This window comes from Geotrypetes seraphini, chromosome 15 (assembly GCF_902459505.1).
Source record: "Geotrypetes seraphini chromosome 15, aGeoSer1.1, whole genome shotgun sequence".
In the NCBI taxonomy this organism is placed as follows: domain Eukaryota; kingdom Metazoa; phylum Chordata; class Amphibia; order Gymnophiona; family Dermophiidae; genus Geotrypetes; species Geotrypetes seraphini.
In genome coordinates, this window is record NC_047098.1 from 28,669,272 (window position 1) to 28,694,973 (window position 25,702).

Genomic DNA, 25,702 nt, shown 5'->3' on the forward strand with positions numbered 1-25,702 from the left:
TTACATTTTAATGACTGAATTTGTGGATGGCTCAAAATTATTCAATCACTTCACTAATCACTCCTATCTCCAGATCATTTATGAATAAGTTAAACAGCACAGGGCCCAATACAGATCATACTAGCAATTCAGTTCTATTCTCAGTTTTCCATTCTTTAGCAAGTTTGCAGTCCCATGACTAACTTCTCAGTTTCTGAAAATGAGACCAAATTTAAAAATGCACAAAATTTAAATAGTAACAAAATCCACTTGTGGGGGGAACCAAAATATGAGAAAAAAGAGGAATGACAAATGATTTGGCCCCTGATAAATAAGTGGAGACCCCTCCACTTGTCAAAAGCCAAGCTGAGCTAAGTTTCAAAACCCTTATAGCTCTTGATGTTTGTGAAATAAGAAATAAGAAAATAGCAAGAAAGTATATTCACACAGAAGACTGCAAGATTGTAACCTTTATTTATTTATTTATTTATTCACTCTGGAATCCAACATGGAGCGTGACCAGCATTGAAACAGTTGCAATGACTGGAAGGTAAACTCTGGTATATCTTCAGGAGGGAGCGTTCCCTCCTTGTAGAGTTTCACGTCTCTGAGTGACTCATAATTTGTTGGCCACAATCCATGTTTGGGTTACCTGTCTGAATGAGAGGTCAGTTCACATTTTTGGATCTAAGCACTTTTCTGGCTTCTATTGTATCTTACCTAATAATACCCCTGAGATTTCTGAAGGACCCTGATAAATAAGGGCAGGCGCTGCCATATAGAAGAAGGTGAATTATTGCTAACTGGGAAGAGGAATTACAGGTAAAAAACTTAGGCACCATCATTTGCCGCGGCCTCTTACAACCCTCATCAGCTCAAGAGCATTACCTGTGACATTGTAGTTAACTTCCCCAGCATAGTGGAGCAGGCGAAACTCATCCCGGCCCACACATTTTCGTGTTTTCTGATCACCCAGTTTATGCCTAGATAGAAACAGAACCAAAACTTGAGTAGTACAATGTAAGAAGCTAAGGAAAACTGGTCTCTCTTCAAATGTAGCAACTGATTTTTCAAAAATTCAGTACGCTACCACCATTTAGGAAATCATACTTTATATATAAAACAAGGCATTGTTTGGAAGTCTCTCCATACTCAAGTAATTAAACACTATTTATAACATAAGTCTTTTTATTTTATTTATATAATAGAAAAGAAAGATCACTAACATGATCACATTACTGAGGCATTCATCAATTCTCATTGGCTTCCAATCCAGGAAAGAATACAATTTAAATTCTACTGTATACTATTTAAAACTATAAATGGAGACAGCCCAACCTACCCAAACCACCTCTACCAGGCATAGAAAACCCCCCCCCATTCACTTACCCCCCAATCAAAGAAGTAAAACGGAAAAAACTATACAACGGACTACTGGCCACTCAGGCAGCGAAGATAGACAACCAAGTCTCCAACTATTGACAACAACCCCAGACTACAAGATGTTCAGAAAGGAAATAAAAACTATACTCTTCAAGAAATCCCTTAATAAAGCTTAATACCATGATAAAGCTTAACCCCCCTCTTACCATCCCCTCCCTAACCCCAGATCCTACTTTTCCCTCTCTTGGAAACCTTCTCTGATCTAACGTTGTAACCCTTCTTCCATAACTCTTTTTGTAATCCGCTTTGAACCGAAAGGTAATGGCGGAATAGAAATCTGTAATGTAATGTAATGTAAAATGGGGCTGCTTAACATATGGCTGCCAGCATTAAGTTAGGACAACTTTTGAGCTGTCCTAAATTAGGCCATTTAGCTATGCGGTGCTGGCATTGAATAGGATCAGCACTCGCATAACCCCAGGGTCCTCCCTAATGCCACCCCCCTGTACCACCCCTGACCTGCCCACTTTTTTGTGAGTGGCCAGTGCCACTGAATATTAGGATTTAGGTAGCCCCAGGGGATTTAAATGGACAGATGAAACTTAAATCACTTTGAATATCGGGGGGAGGGGGGGAAGAATGGGTTTTTTTCTGCTATTATGTTCTGTTTCTATATACTCATACCTCAACAGCAAAGATAAGGTATACAAAATGCCAGTTTCTATCTTTTCAGCAGCCAAGACATAAATCATAACTGGAGAACAAAAAAATCCTGAGATAACAAAGACTTTCAAACTGATGAGATCTTTGAGGTGGAAATATAAAACAAAAAAAAGAGAATCTGTTCAATAGATCTCATCTCTCCATTTGGACTGCAATTGAGAATCTTCACCTGGTATGTTCTAACTTTGTTACTATGACCCAGAATTCTACCTCCAGGATAAGCTCCTTAGAGACTATTACTCAGCAACACCAAGTGGAATTAAAAAACTTAGATAAAGCAACAACAGAGACTAAGAATCTAATTACCAAACAAACAACAGAAAAAATGATGATTTTGAGGAAGATTGAAAACCTGGAAAATCAGCAGAAAAATTTAAATTTGAGGATTCTTAATTTTCCGGTTGCCAAGTTTATGTCTCCTAAAGAACTCTTTAAGAACTTTATGTTGAATGTCTTAAATGTACCTGAAGTAAGTCTTCCCCCGATACAAAGAATTTACTATATAAAACAAGTGCAGAAAGAAAAAGCTACAGCAGATGAAAATGTTCAATTAGATGTTTCTGATATTCTGCAATCTTCTGACATTGAAATTCAGGGAAGAGCAACTTTATTGGTCTCGTTGGTATTTCTTCAAGATAAAGAAATGTTGCTGAAATTATATTTCAATTTAAAGCAGATTTCCTATTTGGGGGAAAGGGTATATATATTTCCTGATGTTTCAAGGTGGACGCAGTCCAGAAGGAAAGAATTTCTGTTACATAGATCAAAGGTGATTGCTTTGGGGGCAAGTTTCCAGTTGCGATTTCCTTGTAAATGTTTTATTTCCTATCAAGGAAGTAAATATATATTTTTCGAACCCTCCCAATTAGGTTTTTTCCTTGAAGGTAAAGGAATCTCTACACAGTCCGAATGATACAGGTTAATAATGCGGTTAAGGTTACTTTGGATAGGTAAGATCTGACTGCTCTATTTCTTAAAGTTTTTAGTTTCCTTTGTATATTCCCCTTTCCCGAGGGGTTTTTCTTTCATCTTGTCTCTTCTCCTTAAGTTGTGGACTGTATTATATGATTTATATGGATGTTTAAATTTCAATTCTTGGTATGTAATATGACTAAGAGAATAATATATTTCTGTATTTCTTTAAACATCTTGTATAGGATGCATTAAAATGATAAATAAATTAAAAAAAAAAAAAAAAAAAAAAAAAAAAGATCTCATCTCTCACCAACTTTCTTTCCTATTATTTTCTGTCTTCTGCACTTGCCTCCTTTCCCCTAAACTCTGGCCCTGTCACTTAATGAAAAAAATCATTTTTAAATTTACGTGATAAAGTGTGGATGATTTTTCACAGTTTCCTCCAGCTTTTCCAAAAATGTCAAATCTGTGGCACCTCCAGGACGCAGACACTCTTCATCCTAGGGCAAAAATAAGGAAGCCAAAACGTCAAACTGCTTCTCAAACCGAGATAACACTTGGCCTGCTCCTGCTCGGAGTCAGACAGCAAAAGCCACTAGGTTGTGCACTTACTAGAACTGAAATGATGCCTTTGTGTTTCTCTTCTACCAAATCACAAATAATTTTATTGTTGAAGTATTGGACAGGTTCCCACTATTAAACAAAAATGGAAATGGAAATTAGACCATTCATTTTTCAACTCCTACCATCCCTGGAGAATGGCTGTGTTAGAAAGTGAAATAATAATAGCCAAAATCTTCTATGGCTCCTTGATTAACCCAATCGCCCATCACACATTAGCCCAGGTGGTCACACAACCCCATTATTCCCTCTCCCTGGAATACACAGGTTTAAAAAGTTAGAGGAGGAATTGACTAGGAGGAATGGAGTAATAGGTATGATCTGAAAGCACCTAATGAAATTGCTTCCTATCATGTGATTCCCATCTGAAAATCAGGTTATGAAAGAATTATTTGAAGGAAAACAATGGTCAGTCTGAGGTCAGAAGTCAAATGTTTTGGGTGGGACCGATAGCTCTTTCACCTCCTCTTATAGCAGGAAGTACTAGTGTGAAACGATGTAGATCTATAGCCTTACCGCAATGCCCTCAGCCTCATACTCCTCTTGCTCTGACTTAAGTGTCAGCTCTATGAAGAGTTGCTGAAGTTTTTCATTGCAATAATTAATACAGAACTGTTCAAAACTGCACAGAAAAACAAAAACAAAATGATCATAGAAGCAAACCAGAAGGGAAGTGAGAACTAAGAAATAAAATAACAATAACATAGTCATAAAGAGATTCATTTTCAAAAGGTTTATCCACCTTTTATTTTTTAATTATAAATTATAAATTTCTCTATAAACTCCAATGGCAGGCAAAATTTAGCAGCTGGCTTATGATTTAGCCAATTAATGCTGGGTTTTTGTTCTAATAAACTACGAGGCCCTTTTACTAAGCTGCGTTAAATGCCAATACATGGCTGATGCAGTTTTAAATGGTGTACTGCGGGATGCACTCAGGTGTCCTATGGTAAGTGCCAAATGCATGCATGCTAAATGGTTAGCACATCTACATTAGCGCAGGAATACCATGTGAGCCCTTAGGCCCTGATTCTGTATAGGACGCCCGGGAGAGGTGTCCTATTCAGAATCGGCCTATACTAAACCCCGATTCTGTAACCGGCGTCCATGTTACAGACGCTGGTTAGAGAATCGGGTTAGATTAGACACGGCCCGCTACACTTATCGCCAATCAGGCCTTAGATTAAGTGGAGATGGGCGGACCCGCTATGCCTAAGGCCTGATTGGTCCAGGCTTCTAGAGCCTGGGCCAATCAGGCCTTAGGCTTTGGCGGGATGGGCCGGGCCCGCCTCATTTCGACTAGGCGGGCCTGCCGGCTGGACGGACAAGACCCGTCTGGCCTTAAGAAAAGGTTAGTTTGGTGGGGTGGAAGTTTGTGGGTTGTTAGCGCCGGGGGGGGGAGGGTGCATCTTCAGGCAGGAGGGATTGGGCACCTTCCTGCCAGCGATCGATATTGTCGGGGGGGGGGGGGAGGGTGCGTCTTCGGGCAGGAGGGATTGGGCACCCTCCTGCCAGCGATCGATATTGTCGGGGTGGGAGGGAGATCGGTAATGTCGGGGGGGGGGGCGGTTGGTAGTGTCGGGGGGGCGGCATCTTCTGGCAGGAGGGTTTGGGCACCCTCCTGCCAGCGATCGGACAGGCCGTGGCCCGCTATACTTATAGCGGCAGAGAGATCCCTTGCCGCAATAAGTATAGCGACCGCGTCTACTTACAATGTAGACCAGCATTTTGCTGGCCTACATTTTAAGCGTTTTTTCCTTTACTAGGGAGACGCGTAGGGCCGCCTAGATTCGCCTAAGGCCCGCCAAAGTGGGGGAGCATTTTTTAAAAAAACGTGCATCCCGATTGGCTGATTAGACAGCTGTAGGACACCTACAGCTGCCTAAAATCGGGACGCACTTTGGAGAATCAGGCCCTTACTGCCTACAAAATCTCACATGGTCATTTTTAAAAATCGCTGCATGATAATGGTAACACTAGCAGATGGCTGTTAATACAAAAAATGAAAAATCATCCATTTTAAGGCTATGCTAAAAATGGTCTTAAAGTGTGGGAAAGACCTACATAAGGGCGTGCTACGGCTACTTTAAACCACAGTCAGAAGAGTGGGCAGACTTGATGGGCTGTAGCCCTTTTCTGCCGTCATCTTTCTATGTTTCTATGACCCTAAGGTCCATATTCTATAAACAGCACCTACATTAGGCGCCGCTAGGCATCCCAAGTGCAGCCGCCTAGCAAAGCCTAAGTTCGGGATCCGCACCTTTTTTTTTTTTTTTTAATTGGTGTGGTAATTGACCATGCCGGTTTTCACCCAATCCCCCCCCCCCAATTAAACAATTTAACAGTTTGGCGCCAAACTCTTAGGACGCCTAAGGTGCACTCCCACGCCTAACACATCTATCTCAAATAGTAGGCGTAGTCAGAGGCGGAGAATAGGCATGGTTGACTTAGGTGTCATTAAGGCATCCGAGATAGGTGCCTGTAAATTAGGCCAGTGAAAAGCTGGCCGATAGAGCGGTGCCTACCTTTAGGATGCCTAGCGATGCTTAAGTCTTCTTGGGCACCATTAGGTGTGATTCTATAAATGGCGCCTAGAGGTTGATTGACAACCATGCCGAGTGATGCCTACAATGTAGGTGCAGTTTATAGAATATAGCCCTAAATGTATCCAGGTAAAACCAGCTGCCCAAACTGTCCTACGTCTAACCCAGTGGTCTCAAACATGCGGCCCGCCAGATTCTATTTTGAGGCCCTCGGTATATTTATCATAATCACAAAAATAAAATAAAATAGTTTCTTGATCATATGTCTCTTTAGCTATAAATTACAATATTATTATTATTATTAAGACTTAGCCAAAAGGAAAGATTTATAAACTATAAAGAGTTTTACCTCATGCAAAATTGTCATCTCTCACCAACTTTCTTTCCTATTATTTTCTGTCTTCTGCACTTGTTTAAATTGAAACACAGGGAAATAAGAGAGTATGGCCAAGATAACAGGAGCAGCAGAACTCAAGTCTCAGGAGTTCAGCACTTTTTCTACTACAGTATAACTATTGGACTGAAAAATAGCAGGACACATGATGGGATTGTATAGCTAAGGTTAATAGGTGCAGCAGTCTGGAAGGCAGAGGCTATATAATGAGGTTTATAAACATGAGAGTCACCAGAAAATGACAGTACATTGTTCCTCCACGAATTTGCGGTTCACGAATCGTGGACCCAGTCATTCGCAGTCTGTTCCAACCGCCTCTTCCTGTAGTAAAGTCAGGCTACACCAATCATGAGCTGCGTTTCAAAGCAGCTCCTGATTGGTGTAGCCCAACTTTACTACAGGAAGAGGCGGTCGGAGCAGACTGCAAGTGATTTCCTTCACCCGCCGGTGCTCCAGCTGCCCTCTCCTGTCTCCCCTGCCTAAAAACTGCATTTGCGGTTTTCAAAATTTGTGGGGGGTCCTGGAATGGAACTCCCGTGAATTTTGGGGGAGTACTGTACAGGGAACTTAACATTAGCATCACCCTTCCAACATTAACCTTTAACAAATATCCAGCAGATCCAGTACAAACCAACCTGTTATGCTGGAATACCTCAAAGCCATAAATGTCAAGTAATCCTATGACAGAGGCACTTCCCCAGCCAGGGTGCTCCCCCTCCTGAAAAAAGAACATTAAAAATGTATTTATTTATTTTAAAAATTTCTATACCGTTTTATATCAAAACGGTTTACAAAACGGTTACATACAAAAAATGTTAAAACAAAATCAGGACAAGTAGAAACGGACAAAATTAATTCTTACAACTATAATGATCAATACTCAGAAAAATGCATCAACAAATAATTGTGGGTTTTTAACAGTTTTCTAAATGAACTCCTATCACTGCATTTCCGAATTTGGCCAACAAGGTTAAAAAGAAAGGAAAAATTTATTCAGTTTACCTGACCCTGTAACACAGCAAAAATGAGAGTCACAAACAAAGCCTATACCCCTCTTCACCCCTTCCTCCTTTAGTGCTGGAAAAGCCATTACAAGAGACTTGCCTACCTTGTAAATGAGAGACCTGTTAATCTTGTTCACTAGCCAGGAGAACGTGCGCCCATAAACTGCCTTTGCCAAAGCATCACGTGCATAGGCTGCCTGCTCTAGATTTAGAGGGCTATTGAGCTGTAAGAAGGAGAAAGGAAAGAAAATATAAATACCTCCAAAGAGCTTATCTTCTTGTTTTAAATCTTGAGTATCAAGCAGGTTACACTATATGGGGGCAATTCCATAAAATAGAAGATAACATTTCCACACTAAATACATGTGTAAATCATCAGAAACCAGCAAGTATGTGTGTGCACGTGTGCATATGAATGCCAAAAATCTGCCTACGCACTATTCTGTAAACATGCACATATATTGTATATACTCAACTATAAGTTGAGACATTTTAGTGAAAAAAGGCAATAGAAAACCAAAGGGTGTCTTATCTATGAGACTGAAAATACAATCTGGTACCCCCCCCCAACCCCGTCAGCAGCACAATCTCTTCTCTGCCAGCCCACAGGTTCAGCGTTTCAACCTCCACACCCATGGCTTTGTACCTTCCAAAGTATCTTCTTCAGGGCCGCGGCAGTTTCAGCAATCCTTCTAGGCTGATTGCTTCTTGTGTCAAAGCACTCTCTCTGTTTTGTCCGACCAAACAGGAAGTTGAGTCAGAGGGGTAGGATGGATCATAGAGAATGCTCCGGGGCAGAAATCAGGCAGCCAAGAAGGATCGCTGCACGGCTGTGCTCTAAAGAAGATACTTTAGAAGGTACATGGGGGGGGGTTAAAATGCTGATACTGGCAAAGAGAGAGAAATTTTGAACCCCAGAGGTAGAAGGGAAGGAGAGAGAGGTGCTGACACAGGTGAGGGAGGCAGGAAGGGCTGGAGGGGAGCCGCGACATACTAGGGTCACAGATTTTTGTTTATTTTTAGCTGAAAAACTGCCCTCGACTTATCCATGGGCTTGAATTGTAGTCAAGTATATATCGTATTACATACCGTGTACTTTACAGCTAGGTCTATAAATGGGCAGAGTTTGGGCAAACTACTATAAGTTACACGTACACGCCTATCTCCAGCACTTAGATGCATGCATTTATACCACCTCTCATGCTCATGCTTACTTTCCTTTAGAAAATTGGAGCTTAAGGGCCAGATCCACTAAGTCCAACGATCAAGTTCCGACCACTTAGCGACCCCTTTGCGACCCAATTTCCTTCCAACCCAATTCACTAACCTGTGTCCCGATCATTATCCGATCCACGCATGCAAATGAGGGGGGAACAGCATTCAAATGATGGCAGGCAGTGATTTACTAACAAAAAGCCTGCAACACCGACTGGGCTGGCTGATCACAAACAAGTGACTGCTGAGGACCAGTCGCTTAGATTCTTTCCGACTGCCCTGCCTTCTGCCCCATCTGTTCTCGATCTCCTGCTCTCAGCCCCGATTTGCTCTCCTGCTCTCTACTCCGATCTGTTCCTGAAAATGTTTGGCGCACCTGCCAAGGATCCTGGCTGCTAGCCCAGCTTCCAGAACTCAAACAAGCTCCTGTTGTCACCCCCTTCAGAAAGCCAACTCATACAGAAAAAAATTACAGCAGCCCTCCCTCTTTTGGAAGCACATGTGCTCCTAAAAACTCTACAGCGGCTCTCTGCCTCTATGTCCTGCTCTCAGCCCCGACTCTCCTGCCCTTCCCTGTAGTGCAAGCCCGTGGCTTTAACCCGCGGGTTTAAAGCAGGTTAAAACCACAGGCTTGTGAAGAAAAAAATAAAGCAAAAATTATTAAAAAAAAAAAAAAAGTTTCCTGTTTTGCACGCTTTAGAGTGATCCGGGCGGTCAGTTGGGGGCGTGATTCTGATAACCCTCATATGCATGAGGGCGATTCATGAATCAGCCCCCCGGACACGGATCGGATCCGATCCGTGCCCTTAGTGAATCTAGCCCTAAGTGGCCAACAGAAGCCAGTAATAATGTCAAACCTTCATAAGCACATCAACTATCACTCATTGTTTAACATACTTTACCAGCATGTAAAACAGAGTAATGTTCTGTTCCAACAGAGGACATACCACACTGCCTGTCCATCTCAAGAGAGAAGTTACACCACCCTTACTCAGCACAAGAAAGCACAGTCCTGACGAGACTTGAAGGGACACAAAGTTCTTGCTCCACAACAGAGAATAGCAGACCAATTCTTCATGAATTCAGATTCTGCTTGGTATGTGATGGCACAGAATTCCATTCATGTGCTTTTCCTGGTTCTCACCTCTTCCCCTTTTGCTATGATTTTCTTGTGAATCAGTGCCTCACGAAGAACAGAAACATCAACGCCCAGAAGCTGGAAAGAAAAATAAAATAATACACAAAATCTGTGAAAATGTTAGTTTTACATAAAAATATTCATATGTACCCAAGCACAATTTCAAATACCCACATATAATACATTTAGGTCCTCACAAGTTGTGTTATCTGTTGGCATCAGCCATGAGAAAATGCACTCGGATGAATCCAAAAGATGGTTGCCACTTAAGCACATCAGCTGGAAGTTGGATAGGGTGTGGCTAGTGGATGCAGTAAACGGTTGTGCTGGCTACTAGAGAATGACATGGTGACAAAATTCATCACCGTCCCTGTCCCCGCGGATAACCGCGGGAAACCATCTTCATGTCATTCTTTAAGGAGAAAGGGAAGAATCGGAGTATGAATGGCCACAACTACTGTCCCGCAAGCTTTGCTCTGAAGAATGCTGGTGTAGAAGGACTGAGGTTGAAACAGACACTACAGAATGACAGTCTCTGGTATCCAGAGCAGATAATGCCTCATTCCACCAGTGCCTAAGAGCCAATCACATCAGTGATGTCAAAATGGCTTCATTATCCTTGGCTCACATAAGAATCAGAGTATGAATGGCCACAACCACTGACCCGCAAGCTTTGCTGTGAAGAATGCTGGTGTAGAAGGACTGAGGTTGAAATAGACACTAGAAAATGACCTGGGATTATTTCCCGTGGTTATCTGCGGGGATGGGAACAGTGATGAATTTTGTCACCGTGTCATTCTCTACTGGCTACACAGCTTGGAGGAGAGGGACAGTATGGCCATGATAAAAGGGTGGAAATGGACCTTTCTTCAGATTTGTGACTCATAAATACAATCTGAGCAGTAAAAGGCAGGGTTTAATCTTAAATATAAGAATATATGATTTGAAGTGTGATCTGAATGTTGGTCATCTAAAGTGTTACTGTTCCTTTTGAGTAGGTGGGGGTGGGGTGATGAGACTTTACTGTTGAAGGGCTATAAGAACTAAGGCCCTCCAATAGTTTCAGACTTTTGGATTTGTCTTGGGATGCTACGGGGAGTTTGGGGAGTGGAAGAATGGGAATGGCGGGGTTTTTCAAGATATATATATCAGTTGACATGTACATTTGTTATGTATTTCTGTTATGAAAATTCAATAAAACAGTTTTCAAATTGTTGACTTTTATAATTACAAAATTCTAATAAAAATTTATTGGGGAAAAAATACAGTTTTCAAATTAAAGGGAAAAAAAGGGGTGGAAATGTGTCTGCAGAACTGACAATTACATGTCAACTTCATTAGATGGGTTACACAGAATGTCTGTGGAGGTCAAGAAACTAGAGGATAGAAAATAGATCCTATTGACGTAATCTTAGATTTGTGGACATACCTGAATCTATTGTGGCTAGCAATTTGATTGGCTCTTGAAGGCTGGTTAACCCAAGAGCTACCACTGACAAAAAGTGCAGGGCTGCTTCAAATTGAGAGTGTGCACAGACTGGGCCTTCAAAAGGGGGGGGACACTAATCGCCCGAGAGTGGTAATAGCAAAATTCTTAAATCATGCACAAACAAACTATAAAATGAAATGTGAGCTCTATTACTGAAAGTCATAGCATGTATCTTTTTCAAGATTTTTCAATTAAGTTTGCAGGAACACATTAGGATTGACCTCAGGCTGTGCTGACAGTTCACTGAACATGTACAATTTATCCTGCAGTACACAGCAGTACAACAAAAGGGAAAATGGCTTGCTTGCAAAAATGTAGAAGCTGCAAACATCTTTGCTGGTGCGAAACTCACTCCCTTAAAAGGCTTCACAGAGAAGAAAGTGAACTCTAGAGACTTGTTGGTAACATGTATGTTTTTGTTGCACCCAGAGGTGGCATCAAAATATAGAGTTAGCTGATTGGAAAGATGAGATTATGAGTTCTTGATGATCAGCAAGGTTTGGTTCAACTGTGCATAGAATATTAGACTTCCAATTTTTTCTTACATTCAGGGTCCTTTCAACATGTAAAAGTAGAGGGAAGGCTAGTGAGTTTAGGAATTGTATGCAGCATTGAAAAGGAAGATTTTAAAACTGGATTTAAATTTCGCCAAGGAACATAAGAACATAAGAATAGCCTTACTGGGTCAGACCAATGGTTCATCATGCCCAGTAGCCCGTTCTCATGGTGGCCAATCCGAGTCCCTAGTACCTAGCCAAATTCCAAGGAGTAGTAACATTCCATGCTACTGATCCAGGACAAGCTGCAGCTTCCCCCAATCTGAGTTGGGAAGGGAGTGCATTCCACAGGGAGGGAACAATGACCAAGAAAATGCTGGAACATGAAAAGCCATAAGCTATATGTTATGATTGTAGGTATTATAGTAGATTTTGCTGTAGTCAGCAGAGGGTGTGTGAAAGTATGTAGGGTGTGAGAAGTTGATCGAGATGGAGGGGGGGAGTGAATGGAATATCTTTGTTTTAAATATAAGGAGTAGGATCTTGAACATGATAAGATGTCAAACAAGGAGCTCCACTAATCTATTGGGATGTCTATATGTGGCCATTTCTTTAAAATGCTGGCCCCTCCCACATCCAAATGGTCTAAATTTGGACGTTTTCGTGGCTTCACATTTTCCACCATAAATGTAATGGTTAGAATGGTCCTCCTCTCTATGGCTAATTCTCTGCTAATCTTTCCCATACCAGATGCTGCTGTTCTACAGACAGGTATGTACTATTTGATCCATATTTTTGGGAGGAGGGAGGGGGTTAGTGACCACTGGGAGATTGTGAGGGGGTCATTACTTAATCCCTCCAGTGGTCATCTGGTCAGTTTGGGTACCTTTCTTTGGCACTTAAAATGCTTCTAAGTTAGGTCTAAGTTACGTCTAGGTTAGGTCTAAGTTACGTCTAGGACGCCCTGCAAAAGATTCCCTTATTATGAAAAATGCAATATAATTTTTTAATGAGAATTTATTTCCACTCATAGGGCCTTTCTGGCCAAACTGCAAGACATGGATAATGGCCTTTATTCACAGGGTCCTGATGATGGCACAGAAATGCATTTTAGTGACCTGTTATCTATTCAGATACCATCAATTGCTCAGTGGTGGCCTCTGTTAATCCACTTGGTTACCATGGTTTATGGTTATGGAAGTAGGCAGCCATTTTGGATTTCCTAGCTCCAACAGCAAGGAGTGAGATACTTAATAATTAAGCAAGGTCTGTAATGACCTGACTGGTCTCACAGTGTGAATGGTGAAAGAGTATGTTATATGTCCTGAAGTTGAGAAAAGAAGGGGGGAGGAGTGTGGGAGAAGGCAAAAGACGTTATTTTTGTTGTCTATGACATACAAGACAGACAATTTCATGCTGTTTTTAATGCAAATATTTCCTTTATATTTATGTTTTGGATGTCACGTGTGGCTTGGTGATAGTAAAGAGACAGAAAAATACTTACCCTAGCTATGTATTTTATTTGGTTTTCTGTAGTGACCTGAGCATTGCCTTGTTCATCTGTGGCAAATTGCACATTTCCCAAGTGCAGAACACTTGCTATAATACTGAGCAAACTCTAGAAGAGAAAGAAAACAATTAAACAGAGAGAAGGCAGGAAAGCATGCGGGGCACAGGGAATGTTCAGACTCAAGAGAGAAAATATTTTGTTAGAAACTGGGAACATTCTTCCCTTTGCCAAAGATAGATTAATATTTAAGACCTCAGATTATGCAATATTGAGACTCTCCTGAAAGCTGAGTTCTCCTATAGCACTGGCTACTGACCTTTTGGGATTTATGAAAGTAAATAAGATATCATCTGCAAAAAACATGATCTTACACGTTTCTCTCCCAACATTCATTCCTGCAATACCTGCATTCTCTCTAATTCACATGCTAAAGGTGCAAAAAAGTAGTAGCCAACACATGCTCACAGGCCTTGTGGTGCTTTGTCCCTCACACAGCCTATACGAGATGATAAGATAGACAGTGTGGGCTCTGTCACCACAAAGTCTCACACAAAAAGCGGATATTTTTTAGGACACACATGATGATGACCTGATCTAAATTGGGACAGTGCTGGCCAACCATGCATGTGCAATTAGCGGTCTCTATCCAAAGTTAGCAACAAGACCTTTGCAAAGCTTTTACGGTTCTTCCTTGGATGAAGTGGAGATTTTTCTAAGAAAAGAGAAGAGAAAGTCTAAAATTCTTTCCCAGCAAACTGAGGGGAAACCATGTCTGGAGAGGAAGAAGGTACTGGAGGTCCTAAGCAGCCTTGTGAACAAAATTTAATAATAATAATAATAACGGCTTATATACCGCAATACCGTGAAGTTATATGCGGTTTACAAAGATTAAGCAAAGGTACAAATTGATTGACTTTAAGAGGGGAGGAAGAAAGAGGGTTAATAGGACAGGAAATCCATTTTTGAGGAGAGAGTGATCAATAGAACAAGTTAATCGCTATAGAGGGGAGTTATTTATATACCATCTATCAACATTATCTAAGTAATTTACAATCAAGTAGTCAAGCATTTTCCCTATCTATCCCGGTGGGCTCACAACCTATTTAATATATCTAGGGATTTTTGCAGCCCAAATGCATGACCTTGCATTTCTTAGCATTAAATTTTAGCTACCAAATTTCAGACTATTCTTCCTTGAAGAATGGTCTGAAATTTGGCAGCTAAAATTTAATGCTAAGACATGCAAGGTCATGCATTTTGGGCTGCAAAAACCCAAAGGAACAGTACAGTTTAGGGGGTGAAGAACTTATGTGCATGACAGAAGAGTGGGACTTGGGTGTGATTGTATGTGATGATCTTAAGGTGGCCAAACAGGTTGAAAGGCGATGGCACCAGCTAGAAGGATGCTAGGTTGCATAGGAAGAGGTATGGCCAGTAGGAAAGACGAGGCATTGATGCCTCTGTTTAAGACTCTGGTGAGACCTCATTTAGAATACTGTGTACAATTCTGGAGACCGCACCTTTTAAAAGATATAAAAAGGATGGAGTCGGTCCTCTTACAAAACAGTGATAGATTGGAGAAACTGGACCTCTTCTCCTTTGAAAAGAGGAGACATGATCAAAACATTCAAAATACTGAAAGGAATAGACTTAGTAGATAAAGACAGACTGTTCTCACACTTCAAGGTAGGGAGAACGAGAGGGCACTCTCTAAAGTTGAAAGGGGATAGATTCCATACAAACGTAAGGAAGTTCTTCTTCACCCAGAGAGTTATAGAGAGCTGGAACGCTCTTCCAGAGTCTGTTGTAGGGGAAAACACCATCCAGGGTTTCAAGACTAAGCTGGACAAGTTCCTGCTAAACTGGGTCATACGCAGGTGAGGCTGGACTCATTTTAGAGCACTGGTCTTTGACCTGGGGCCGCCGCGTGAACGGACTGCTGGGCACAATGGACCACTAGTCTGACCCAGCAGCGTCTGTATGATGTATGACTCAGCAGCAGACTGTATGATGACACAATACATATAAAAGCATATGTTTAAAAAATGGGTGTTCCTGAAAGGGGAATCTGGTATACACATGTACATGTTTCATTATGTAAAGTGCACATATATAAAATTGTCAAGTACATGTGTACATTTACCTGTTTCTGAGCAGACATAACTCATGAATTAAGCACCATATGCCTGTGCATGTCTAGTTTATATAGGAAAGTGTGTGCGTACTTTTCCATTTTAAATAAACAAAAGTAGATATTGGCACCCAGAAGGCCTAAGTGTCTAATTATAAACTTACCCTCACAGATTCACACAAGAGGAGACAGCTGGAAAAGCAGCAGAGTTAAAAAGAATGGTAAGAAGTAGAAGGCACTTGTGCCAAGGATAGAAAATACGTTACCTCCACATCATCATCATTGAAACTAATGACGGAAAGGCCTTTTCTGACAACCTTCCAGTCATTCTTATCATTGATTGAGCTGACCTTTGCACACTGACCCTGCAAAAAATATATGAAAATAAAAGTCACAGAAATAGGGAACTCAGACAGTAACGCATGACACCATCTTTTAAGGGGGGGGGGGCATCAGCTAAAAAATGTTTGTGTGCACATAATATTGCTTGTATGTGTGCATAAATTATTGTGCTTATAATGGCTCTGAATGCATATATGTGCATTTAAAACTAAATGTATAAAAACCACTAAAAACATTAAAATTGAGAAACCTTTGGAAAATATGAAAATAAGACAAATTGGGGAGGGGGGGTTGTGTGTAGAACTATCATTTTTTGGCATATGAAAGCAAATCAATCTTGAAGTTTAGAGATGAAGGAGGCAAAAACAGCAAGAATTCAAAAATGCTCAGGCTAAGCATAAGGGAGATCTCCAGAAGGCTGGGAAGCCTGAGATCAATGGGCTATATTGTTACACCAGGAATGCCATTGAGCAAACAAAAAGTGTCTTATAGTCCTCATCTGCTACTATATCCTATGCTGGCATGAAACATCCTGCCTAATCAGAGTTGTACAGAAAACACAGGTTGTAAGACATCCCGATACCCAGCCCGCTGATTAACCATTCCCCTTAACTGTACCTATGACATCCTGTTTGTCTTTGGGAAGCAGAGCTGAGATTGTGATGTCATAATACCTCATTCCACCAATAAGAGCCAACCTCATCAGTGACTGCCCACCAACCCAACCAGCAGAGTAACTGTTCCCTTTAACTGTATCCATGATATCTTGTTTGTCTTTATTGCCTGTTTAGATTGTAAGCTCTTTCGAGCAGGGACTGTTTTCTTATTCTTTGTGACTCTGTGCAGTGCTGCGTGCGTCTGGTAGTGCTATAGAAATAATTAATAGTGCAGTATAATCTCGTTATAACTGACTTCAAAGGACCTGGAAAAACAGTCCGTTACCATCCAGAGTTGCATTTTTAAAAAACTTTATTTGGGTCAACTTGAAACAACGTACAATCGATGAACAACAGTCACTGCACAAACATATCGGCAACATCAAGAACAAAACTCAGCAAAACATTGGTACGGCGCGAAATGATTGCAAAACCAGAACACTAAAAGATTTTTCTAAAGCGCTATGTCGTACTGTACTGGAAAGAAAAATACTCTGTCATTTTCTTCTGGGCTGCATTTTGATACTGTATCACCGGCATGCCACGCACCTTGCAGGCGCAGCCTGCATGTCCGTTATAGCCAAACAAAACTACAGCTAAAAGCGGCTCTGGGGACCAAATTGTCCGTTATATACAAAAGTCCATTATATGCGAGTCCGCTACAGGTGGTGATTTTCTGCATGTTCATAAAGGCAAACGGCCGGGACCAGCGGACCTTGTCCACTACAGACAATATTCCGTTATAAGCGAGTCCGTTATAACGAGATTATACTGTAGTAGTAGTAGCAGCAGTAGTACCACCAAAGATGGGATTTAAGTAAACATTTTACTCCTGCCAGGCAGGTCTGGAAGAAATTTTCTTATCCCAGTCAGTATTGTTAGCATTCTCACTAAAGACCTGCTTTGACATACCTTTATAAGATACTGATAGTTTTGTGCATTCTTGTCCAGGCCTAGCCTCCGCAGCAAGTCATCTTCCCCTCCCTCCAGGAGCTGGTAAAAGATGTGAAAGTTTCTCTCTCCATGATTCTGATGGACCACCCGTGATTTCTCCAAGAGGTAATTCAGAATGTGCCCACCAACTGGAGCACCCTGTAAAACAGCAAATAAACTTGCCGTGATTTAAAAGATACATGTGGGGATGATGTGGAGTTCTAGTAGTGGACATTTTAACTAAGCTCTAATCCATAGCCCGGTTTTTATCTTACTACCTTTCGCTAAACAGATTTGAGCCACTACTGGATACTTGGAATGTCTACAAAATATGCAGCTACTCATAGGAAACCTTAGAGAAAAAGGACAAAAGATGGAGCAGCCAGCAAAGCAAAAGGTCACCCCAAGCAGGCTTGCCCTCTCTCTCTAGCAGTTAGGAACCCTGAGAAACAGAGGTGCCCATGCTAACTTAAATCAACACACTGCATGGGTTCATAGACAACGGCGCGAAAGACAAAGGCGCGCCTGGACAATTGAGCGCAGCACAGAGGCGTGCGCCGCTCTAAATTACTTTTTTTAGGGCTCCGACGGGGGGGCATCGCGCCGGCGTTATGGGGGGTTGTAACCCTCCACATTTTACTGTAAACTTAACTTTTTCCTAAAAACAGGGAAAAAGTGAAGTTTTCAGTAAAATGTGGGGGGTTACAACCCCCTAAACCCCCCACAACACCCCCACAATGCGGCGCGATGTCTATTAAGTAAAGTGGGGGGGATCCCCCCCACACCCCCCCCCGTCGGAGCCCTAAAAACAGTAAATTAGAGCGGTGCGCACCTCCGCGCTGCGCTCAATTGTCTGGGCGCGCCTTTGTCCCGGCGCGCTTTTGACCTGACACTCAATGCATGCCCACCTGATCATAACAAATATCAGGTATTTTATAGGATGATATTGGAAATATTAATAAAAAGCTGCAACAGATTAATTCACAGCTCATGGAGGGCAAGTAAAAAATCAGCAACCTCAAGGACCGAGAGAAGTGACAAGCCACTGAATTAGCCCCTATAGTGTAACATCGTATTGACTTCATGCACAGTTTTAATGACCTCCGTTGTTTTGTAATTGAGGTCGTTAATAACATCAACGAGGAGGAGATTGGAACCTTGCACTGAGAAGAAGGGAAGCGTTTTGGATTTTCTCTTTAAAACCTTTACATCCGAACGGTTTAAATGACAGAATCAATTGGGGAGCTTACTAACGAGTTCTATTTTTGTTTAATTTTGTCATCATCGTGCAATTTTTGAGCTTTAAGTTTCAGCGAAATTTGGCTGTTTTGATTGGTCTTTCCATATCTGATGTTTTGACCAGATATTGGTTTACAGTTGTCAACAGCGTCTGAGGAGTCAAACGCCATTTTTCTTAATGAAAATTAATACAAAGTAGCGTTCCACTTTGCTGCTGTTTATAAACTTACTTAAATTTTGTTTTAAAAACTTCTTTATTTAAAAAAAAATATATATATATATATATCTTTATTGGAGCAAACAGTATAGTCATAGCGCAACAAGAGGGAGAGGGGAGACATGATAGAGACATTTAAGTACATCACTGGTCGCATAGAGGTGGAAGACAACATTTTCTTTCTCAAAGGACCCTTGGCCACAAGAGGACATCCGATGAAAATCAGGGGCAGGAAATTTCATGGGGATAACAGAAAGTACTTCTTCACAGAAAGAGTGCTAGCCCATTGGAACGAGCTTCTGGAGCAGGTGATCGTGGCCAGCAGCATACATGATTTTAAGACAAAATGGGATGCCCACGTCGGATCTCTACGGGAGTAGTGTAGAGGTGATGCCACCTACGGGTGACCCTTGGAGGGCAGTTTGGGGAGGGTTTATAAAGTGGGCAGACTTGATGGGCTAAGGTCCTTTTCTGCCGTCATTTTTCTATGTTTCTAACAAATACATGCCCTCAGAAAAAAAGACAATAATCAATACCAACAGAACAGATGTAAACACAAGAGGTCCAATCAAATATAGAGGAGGGGGGCTCCTGGGGGATACCTCTTTATGATTGACACAGATTGATTGATGTAGGGGTTGGGGGGTATAACAAATTGCCCGAGGTAGATTTTTGTTGGTTTGGTGTGGCTGTGTTGCTTACTGTATGTGTGTGTATGGGTTTGGGGGAAGGGTAGGGGTTGGGGTGGGAGTAGGTTGTCGCTTGGAACTCTGCCCTGGGAGGCAGACGGAGGGAGAGTGGCCTGTTAACATGCGGGTGGGGGGGTCTTGCTGGGGGACTCCCCTTTCTCGACTATTATTGTTACTCTGGTTTATATCTCTGTATTTCTATTTAGATTATGGTTAAACTAAAACTTCTTAATTTATTAATCGCCACGTATATTTATCTTCTAAAGGTACTGCAGCACTTCTCCTGAAGAAGCCTGGGTTATCCTGGTAAAATGGAGGCCCCGTAGGGCTTAAACGAGCAGTGCTGGCATCTTACTGTGGCGTCTCTAATTTAAGTGCTGCTTCTTAAAATTACTAGCGCTACCCACAGTATTTTGGATTGAGTGTTTATTTAAATAATTTACTTTGCACTGAGCACTTAAAGCATTCAGAGTTTTGACCAATGATTGAGACATGACCTGCTTCAATTGCCAAAAACTAAGCAGCAATGTGGCTTTTAAAGGTCTCCAAGGTCTTTTTGCCCCTTCTGCTTCATATTGTCTTGAACATTATATAGGTGTTTTTTGTTTTTCACGTTTCTCCTGACCCTCCCACATATTGGAAATGAAAGAATAAATTTCATGAATTGTTTTTGTGGGAGATTTTTTTTTTTTTTTTTTGGGGGGGGCCATTCCACCTTTCGTCATTGGAAAAAGTTCCAGTTGGTGTGTGGACTTTATCTTGACTCATTGTCTCACAAAGCCCACAGTTTGGCCTTAGGTCTTTGTTAAGGGGATGTGCTACTCCCTGTTCCTCGGGGGGAGATAGGGTGGGTAGATGTGGGGTTGCTGTGTATTGGGGGGGGGGTTCTTTTTCTGTGTCAGGGTGTCCAGGGGAATGAGAAACAAATTCCCAGGTACTAGAGTTGAGTGGGGGGGGGGGGGGATTAGTGGGGGTTGAGGAGGGAATGGGTCTGGAGCGGCGGAGATGGTTGTGGGGTGTTTGCTATTAGTGTTCATGAGGTCCCTTCCCTTTGTATGGTTATTTTGTAATTCCCTCTCTATTGTATGATGTTGAGCTTACTGGTGTTTATGACCATGCATTTGCCACAATGATTGGTTGCCTGTGTTTGTTCCTTTGCTGTTATGAGGGAGGGGGAGGGGGGATTACAGAGTTTTGGGATAATCTGTCGGTCTTTTTGTATCTCTGTATTTTGATTTTCTAGTTCTGCAGACATGACTACCATTGTTGAACTTAGGAGAGGGGGGACGTAGACTTATAAAACTGGATATGCTTTGCATCGTTACTTTTCTTTATTGTTATACTGTTGTGAAGTCATCAATAAAAATTGTTGAAACCTAATTCCACTCCCCTACATCAATCACTTTTAGCCAAATTCTTCCATCTTCCCCACCATCATAAGTTCAGTCTTACTTACATTCAAAACCATCTTGTTTTCTATCATCCAACCTAGGGTTGCCAGATTTCCTCTTAAAAATAAACGAGGGCATCTGGCCCCGCCTCACCTCGTTCTGCCCAAGACCCGCCCAATTCCACCTCCAGCTCCACTCCAGCCAAACCTCCTGTCTCCTTCCCTGAGGTCTAGAGGGCCTCTGCGCAGGTGTGGACATTGATGCAATGGCATCATGCACGCACATATGATATGATCGCATCAACGTCTGTGCATGCTTAGAGGGCCTCCAGATGCAGCTCCGAGCCAGGGACTTCCAAAACCCAAACTGTCAGGTTTTGGAACTCCCTCCAGGCATATGGATAGTCCTCTAAAAAGAGGACATGTCCAGGTTTTCCCGGATGTCTGTTAACCCTAATCCAACCACTCATACCCTCCACAACATTCATGATCAGAAAGTTAACTGGATGTCATTCACATACAAACAGTAAGACACATCCAGTTCTCTCAAATTCCTACCCAAAGATGCCATATAGATATTAAACAACAGCACTGATAACGTTGATCCTTATGGAACTCCTTTACTCATCAGTGCAACCTGAGAAACCCCCGCACTTCTTTTGACCTGAATTCTATTGCTAGATAGATATGAAACAAATCAATCAAATACATTCCCAAACAGGCCACATTGTTGCAGCTGTATCAATAAAATCTCACAATCAACAGCATCAAACATGGCTGATATATCTAATGATATCAAACAAAAATTCTGGTTTTTCAGCCTCCACTGAGGAAAGTAAGCTGAGGAAAGTAAGATCCTACTTTCGCCAAAAACATTTCAACGTCCTTGTCCAATCCATCATCCTCTCTAAACTCGACTACTGTAATGCCACTTATTTATGCCTAACAAAAAAAAGTCTTCAAAGACTCCAGCTTATCCAGAATACTGCAGCCAAGCTGATCTTTGCAAAACGCAAATTTGACCATGTCTCCCCACTCCTAACCAACCTTCACTGGCTCCCAGTGATTCCCAGAATTCATTTCAAATGCTCCTGTCTGGCTTTCAAGATCATTCACGGCATCCTCCCTCCCCTAATCCCACTATCCTTTAACGCCTTTAGGCCTGCTACCACCAGATCCTCCCACAGTCATAAATTATCCTTCCCCTCTCTATACGGTATTCTCTACGCAGGCAAACTGGGAAAATCCCTTCTCTTCAAAATCACGGGCCTTTGGAACGATCTCACTACCCCGTTGCGGAACCTGGGCTCCCTCCAATTATTCCGCAAACAACTGAAAACCTGGCTTTTCTCTAACATATAACTTTATTTCCCTGCTTATATTCCCTCTATTTACATGCTCCTGTAAATCTCTCTTCTCTCTCTTCTTATATTTTTAAGCTTTGTAAACCGTGCTGAGCTCCACTTCCGTGAAGAAGATGCGGTATATAAACTTAAGGCTTAGTTTAGTTTAGTTGATTATCATCTAAGCCTCTCTGGCCTTCTCAAATCGCTCTGAGTATCTTAAGTTGGTGTTGCAAATCACTTCCATCTTCCTAACATCTTTTTCCATATTCTTTCTTTCTGACCTTATAAGCACCCACTTTTTAGCAACCTAGGGGTTAATATTCACCCAAGAACACTCAGTATTTTGCTGACTGCCACCGATGGTAGGCCCAGAAATTGAATGTCAAGCTATGTCCAGGCTCCAGCATTAGATTTCCAGAATCACGGAGCTGGCAAAACCATAGCTGGTTAAGTGTGCTACATTTAAAGCACCTACCAGTGTTGGAATCGCGCCTACTGGCGCTTAACACCACTATGGGCATGGCTAATGCCAGACGTGGCATTAGGCACGCCTCCGTAGGCGTGATTCAAGACTAAGATAGGCACTGGAAATGTAGACCTGGCCTATATTTCCGGCACCTATCTTTCCTGGAAGCATGATTCTCTATACGGCGCATGAGGCGGCTGCTGATATTGGCGCCATATAGAGAATCCAGGCTTAACTGGATATTTTCAACAGCACTAACCAGTTAAGTGCAGCTGAAAATGAGTGGTTAGGGCTGAACAAGTGATTTCATTGACTAGGAGCCTTTGGAAGCTGGTTAAATCGCTTTGAATATTGACCCCCTTATCTTCCAGGAGAGGTGATAGGACAGAGTACAATAATGGGTTTCAAAAAGGGCCTGGATAACTTCTTGAAGGAGAAAGGGATTACAGGGTATAGATAGAGGGGTACTATACAGGGTACATCAGGATTAGGGCATAAACAATTCAGGTAGTTGGAACTTACAGGTCAAGGACCTCGAGGGCCGCCGCGGGAGCGGACTGCTGGGCACGATGAACCCCTGGTCTGACCCAGCAGAGGCAATACTTATGTTCTTATGTTTTTTTAAATGTCTAGTGAAAACAGGTACCTAAATTTGGTGGGGGATGATCAGCCCTAATAAATTGTCAAATGGATCTCAATGTTCCTGCTATGCTTCTGTCAAAATATTGATTCCTAATATACCACCTTTCTGTGGTACAGCCAAAGTGCTTTCTATATTATATACAGGTACCATTGGCCAAATTATCAAGACATCCCCTTCTTAGCAAATAAATTTTGCTTGAAACATTTAAAATCTCACCATTCCAATCAAGGTCTGCCAAAGATGTGAGAAATGAGGATATCACCATCTTATCAACTGAATCTCCTGATTTTCTAGGACCCTCTGATCTTGTGTCTTGGGTTTTGCACCTAAGACAAGGATGTGATAAAAGATTCAAAGCTCATTAAGACCCTTACCTTATAGTCAAATTGCACATCCATGTATTTCCCAAAACGGCTAGAGTTATCATTCCGAAGAGTTTTAGCATTCCCAAAAGCCTATTAGTACAAAAAAACAACAACAATTGAAAGCATTTTTAGAAAAAAATACAGAAAGAAGAAGGTAAGAACAGACAAAGTTTAAGACCATGGATGAGATGGGAAGTTCACTCTACAGTAACCAATCTTGTCATAATCATATATACATCCTTTACCATCTCCATATTCTCAGGGAATCACATAATATGGGTGTACTTTTCAATTTGCCCGTACTGGGAAAACTGTATGCCAGTTTTCAAAGGGAAAGTTAGCATGTATGCTCCTTTTGAAACATTTTGATTTTCTTTAAACAAGTACCTGCATGAAAATGTAGCCTGTGTGTATTTCTTGCTTCCCCATTCCAAGCATGCTCCTGGAAATACCTCATTACAGGATGGCTAGAAGCATGTACACTGTTTCACAAAGTGTGGATGACTATATTCTGTAAGACTTGCTGAATATATCTAGGATAACTACTACTTATCATTTCTATAACTCTGCTAAAGGTATGTAGTACTGTACATTAAATATGTAAGAGACAATCCCTGTTCAATAGAGCTTACAATCTAATGTATATACTCGAATATAAACTGAGGTAACCTTTTTTTCTCCCCAAAAAATGTTGACTCGAATTTAAACCAGGGGGCTAATATTCAAATGCAGTGCCTCGCCTTGCCCTGCCCTGTTAGGCTCTGTACCCTGTTCCCCCTCCCTCGCTGCTCTGCATCCAGCCCCCTCACTCCCTCCCTCCCCTGCCCTGCCAGTCTCTGTACCCTGTCCCCCCTCCCTCCTGATGACTTGCAGGACTCTACCGGGCCTCCCTTGAGACCTGGTGGTCCAGCAGTGGCCGGGACAGAAGGGATCCCTTCTCCTCCTGTCCCAGCAGATTCTAAGAATTTTTACTGCCCTCCTGCCTCCCCAGCGTACCTTTAGTATCTCTAGTGGCCCAGTGATTAATCGCAGTAGGAGTGACCTTCCTTTGCTCCTGCCCATGCAGAGCCGCTAGCTGATTGGCTGCCGCAAACTAGCGCTGGACCACCAGGGATACTAAAGGTATGCAGGGGGAGGCGGGAGAAAGATAAAAATTCTTAGAATCGGCTGGGATAGGAGGCAGAAGGGATCCCTCCTGTCCCGACCACCGCTGGACTTGCAGGTTACAGCAGGCTCGGCAGAGACCTGCAACAGGTTCGGGAGAGGGGCAGGTCAGCGCTGACCCGAATATAAACCGAGAACCCCATTTTTGGGCTATTTGTTTGGCCCCAAAATCTGAGTTTATATTCGAGTATATACAGTAATTAAAACAGACAAACAGGACAAATAGGTGTTAGGGAATTTCTCAGAGTGGGAATGATAAAACAGACATGGGTACTTTATAGCTGAGTGGGAGTTATAAATTAAAAGAAGCCTTGAAAAAGTGGGCTTTTAGCCTAGATTTGAATACTGCCAGAGACGGAGATTGATGTACTTACTCAAGCAGTCTGTTCCAGGTATACGATGCAGCAAGAATGAAGGGACAGAGTTTGGAGTTGGCACTAGAGAAGAGTACAGATAAGAGAGACTTATCTGAAGTATGGAGTTCCCTTCCCAGGGAGGAGTATAAGGAGAGATAAGAGAGGAGAGATACTGAGGAGCTGCAGAGTGAATGCACTTGTAAGTCAATAAGAATTTGAACTGTATGCAGAAATGCTGTATGTGGAAACGGATAAAGAGCCAATTAAGTGATTTGAGGAAAAGGGTAATGTAAGCATGAATAGTGACACTGGCGGAATATAAGTCATGCAGCAGAATTTTGAATGAATTGAAGG

The 25,702-nt window shown here is 42.0% G+C and overlaps 1 protein-coding gene across 3 annotated transcripts in view; it reads right to left on the bottom strand.

Annotated features, from left to right (window-relative positions):
* Positions 1–25,702, bottom strand: part of MYO1C (myosin IC) — a 179,828-nt gene that overhangs the window by 47,388 nt on the left and 106,738 nt on the right. For all 3 annotated transcript variants that reach the window (XM_033921402.1, XM_033921404.1, XM_033921403.1), the window contains exons 5-15: positions 23,838–23,918; positions 17,453–17,632; positions 15,809–15,907; positions 13,406–13,519; positions 9,922–9,993; positions 7,667–7,786; positions 7,194–7,276; positions 4,138–4,243; positions 3,613–3,693; positions 3,409–3,500; positions 868–962 (exon numbers count right to left, since the gene is read on the bottom strand). In XM_033921402.1, coding sequence (XP_033777293.1) covers positions 868–962; positions 3,409–3,500; positions 3,613–3,693; positions 4,138–4,243; positions 7,194–7,276; positions 7,667–7,786; positions 9,922–9,993; positions 13,406–13,519; positions 15,809–15,907; positions 17,453–17,632; positions 23,838–23,918 — 1,123 coding nt within the window. The remainder of the gene's footprint in view (positions 1–867; positions 963–3,408; positions 3,501–3,612; positions 3,694–4,137; positions 4,244–7,193; positions 7,277–7,666; positions 7,787–9,921; positions 9,994–13,405; positions 13,520–15,808; positions 15,908–17,452; positions 17,633–23,837; positions 23,919–25,702) is intronic.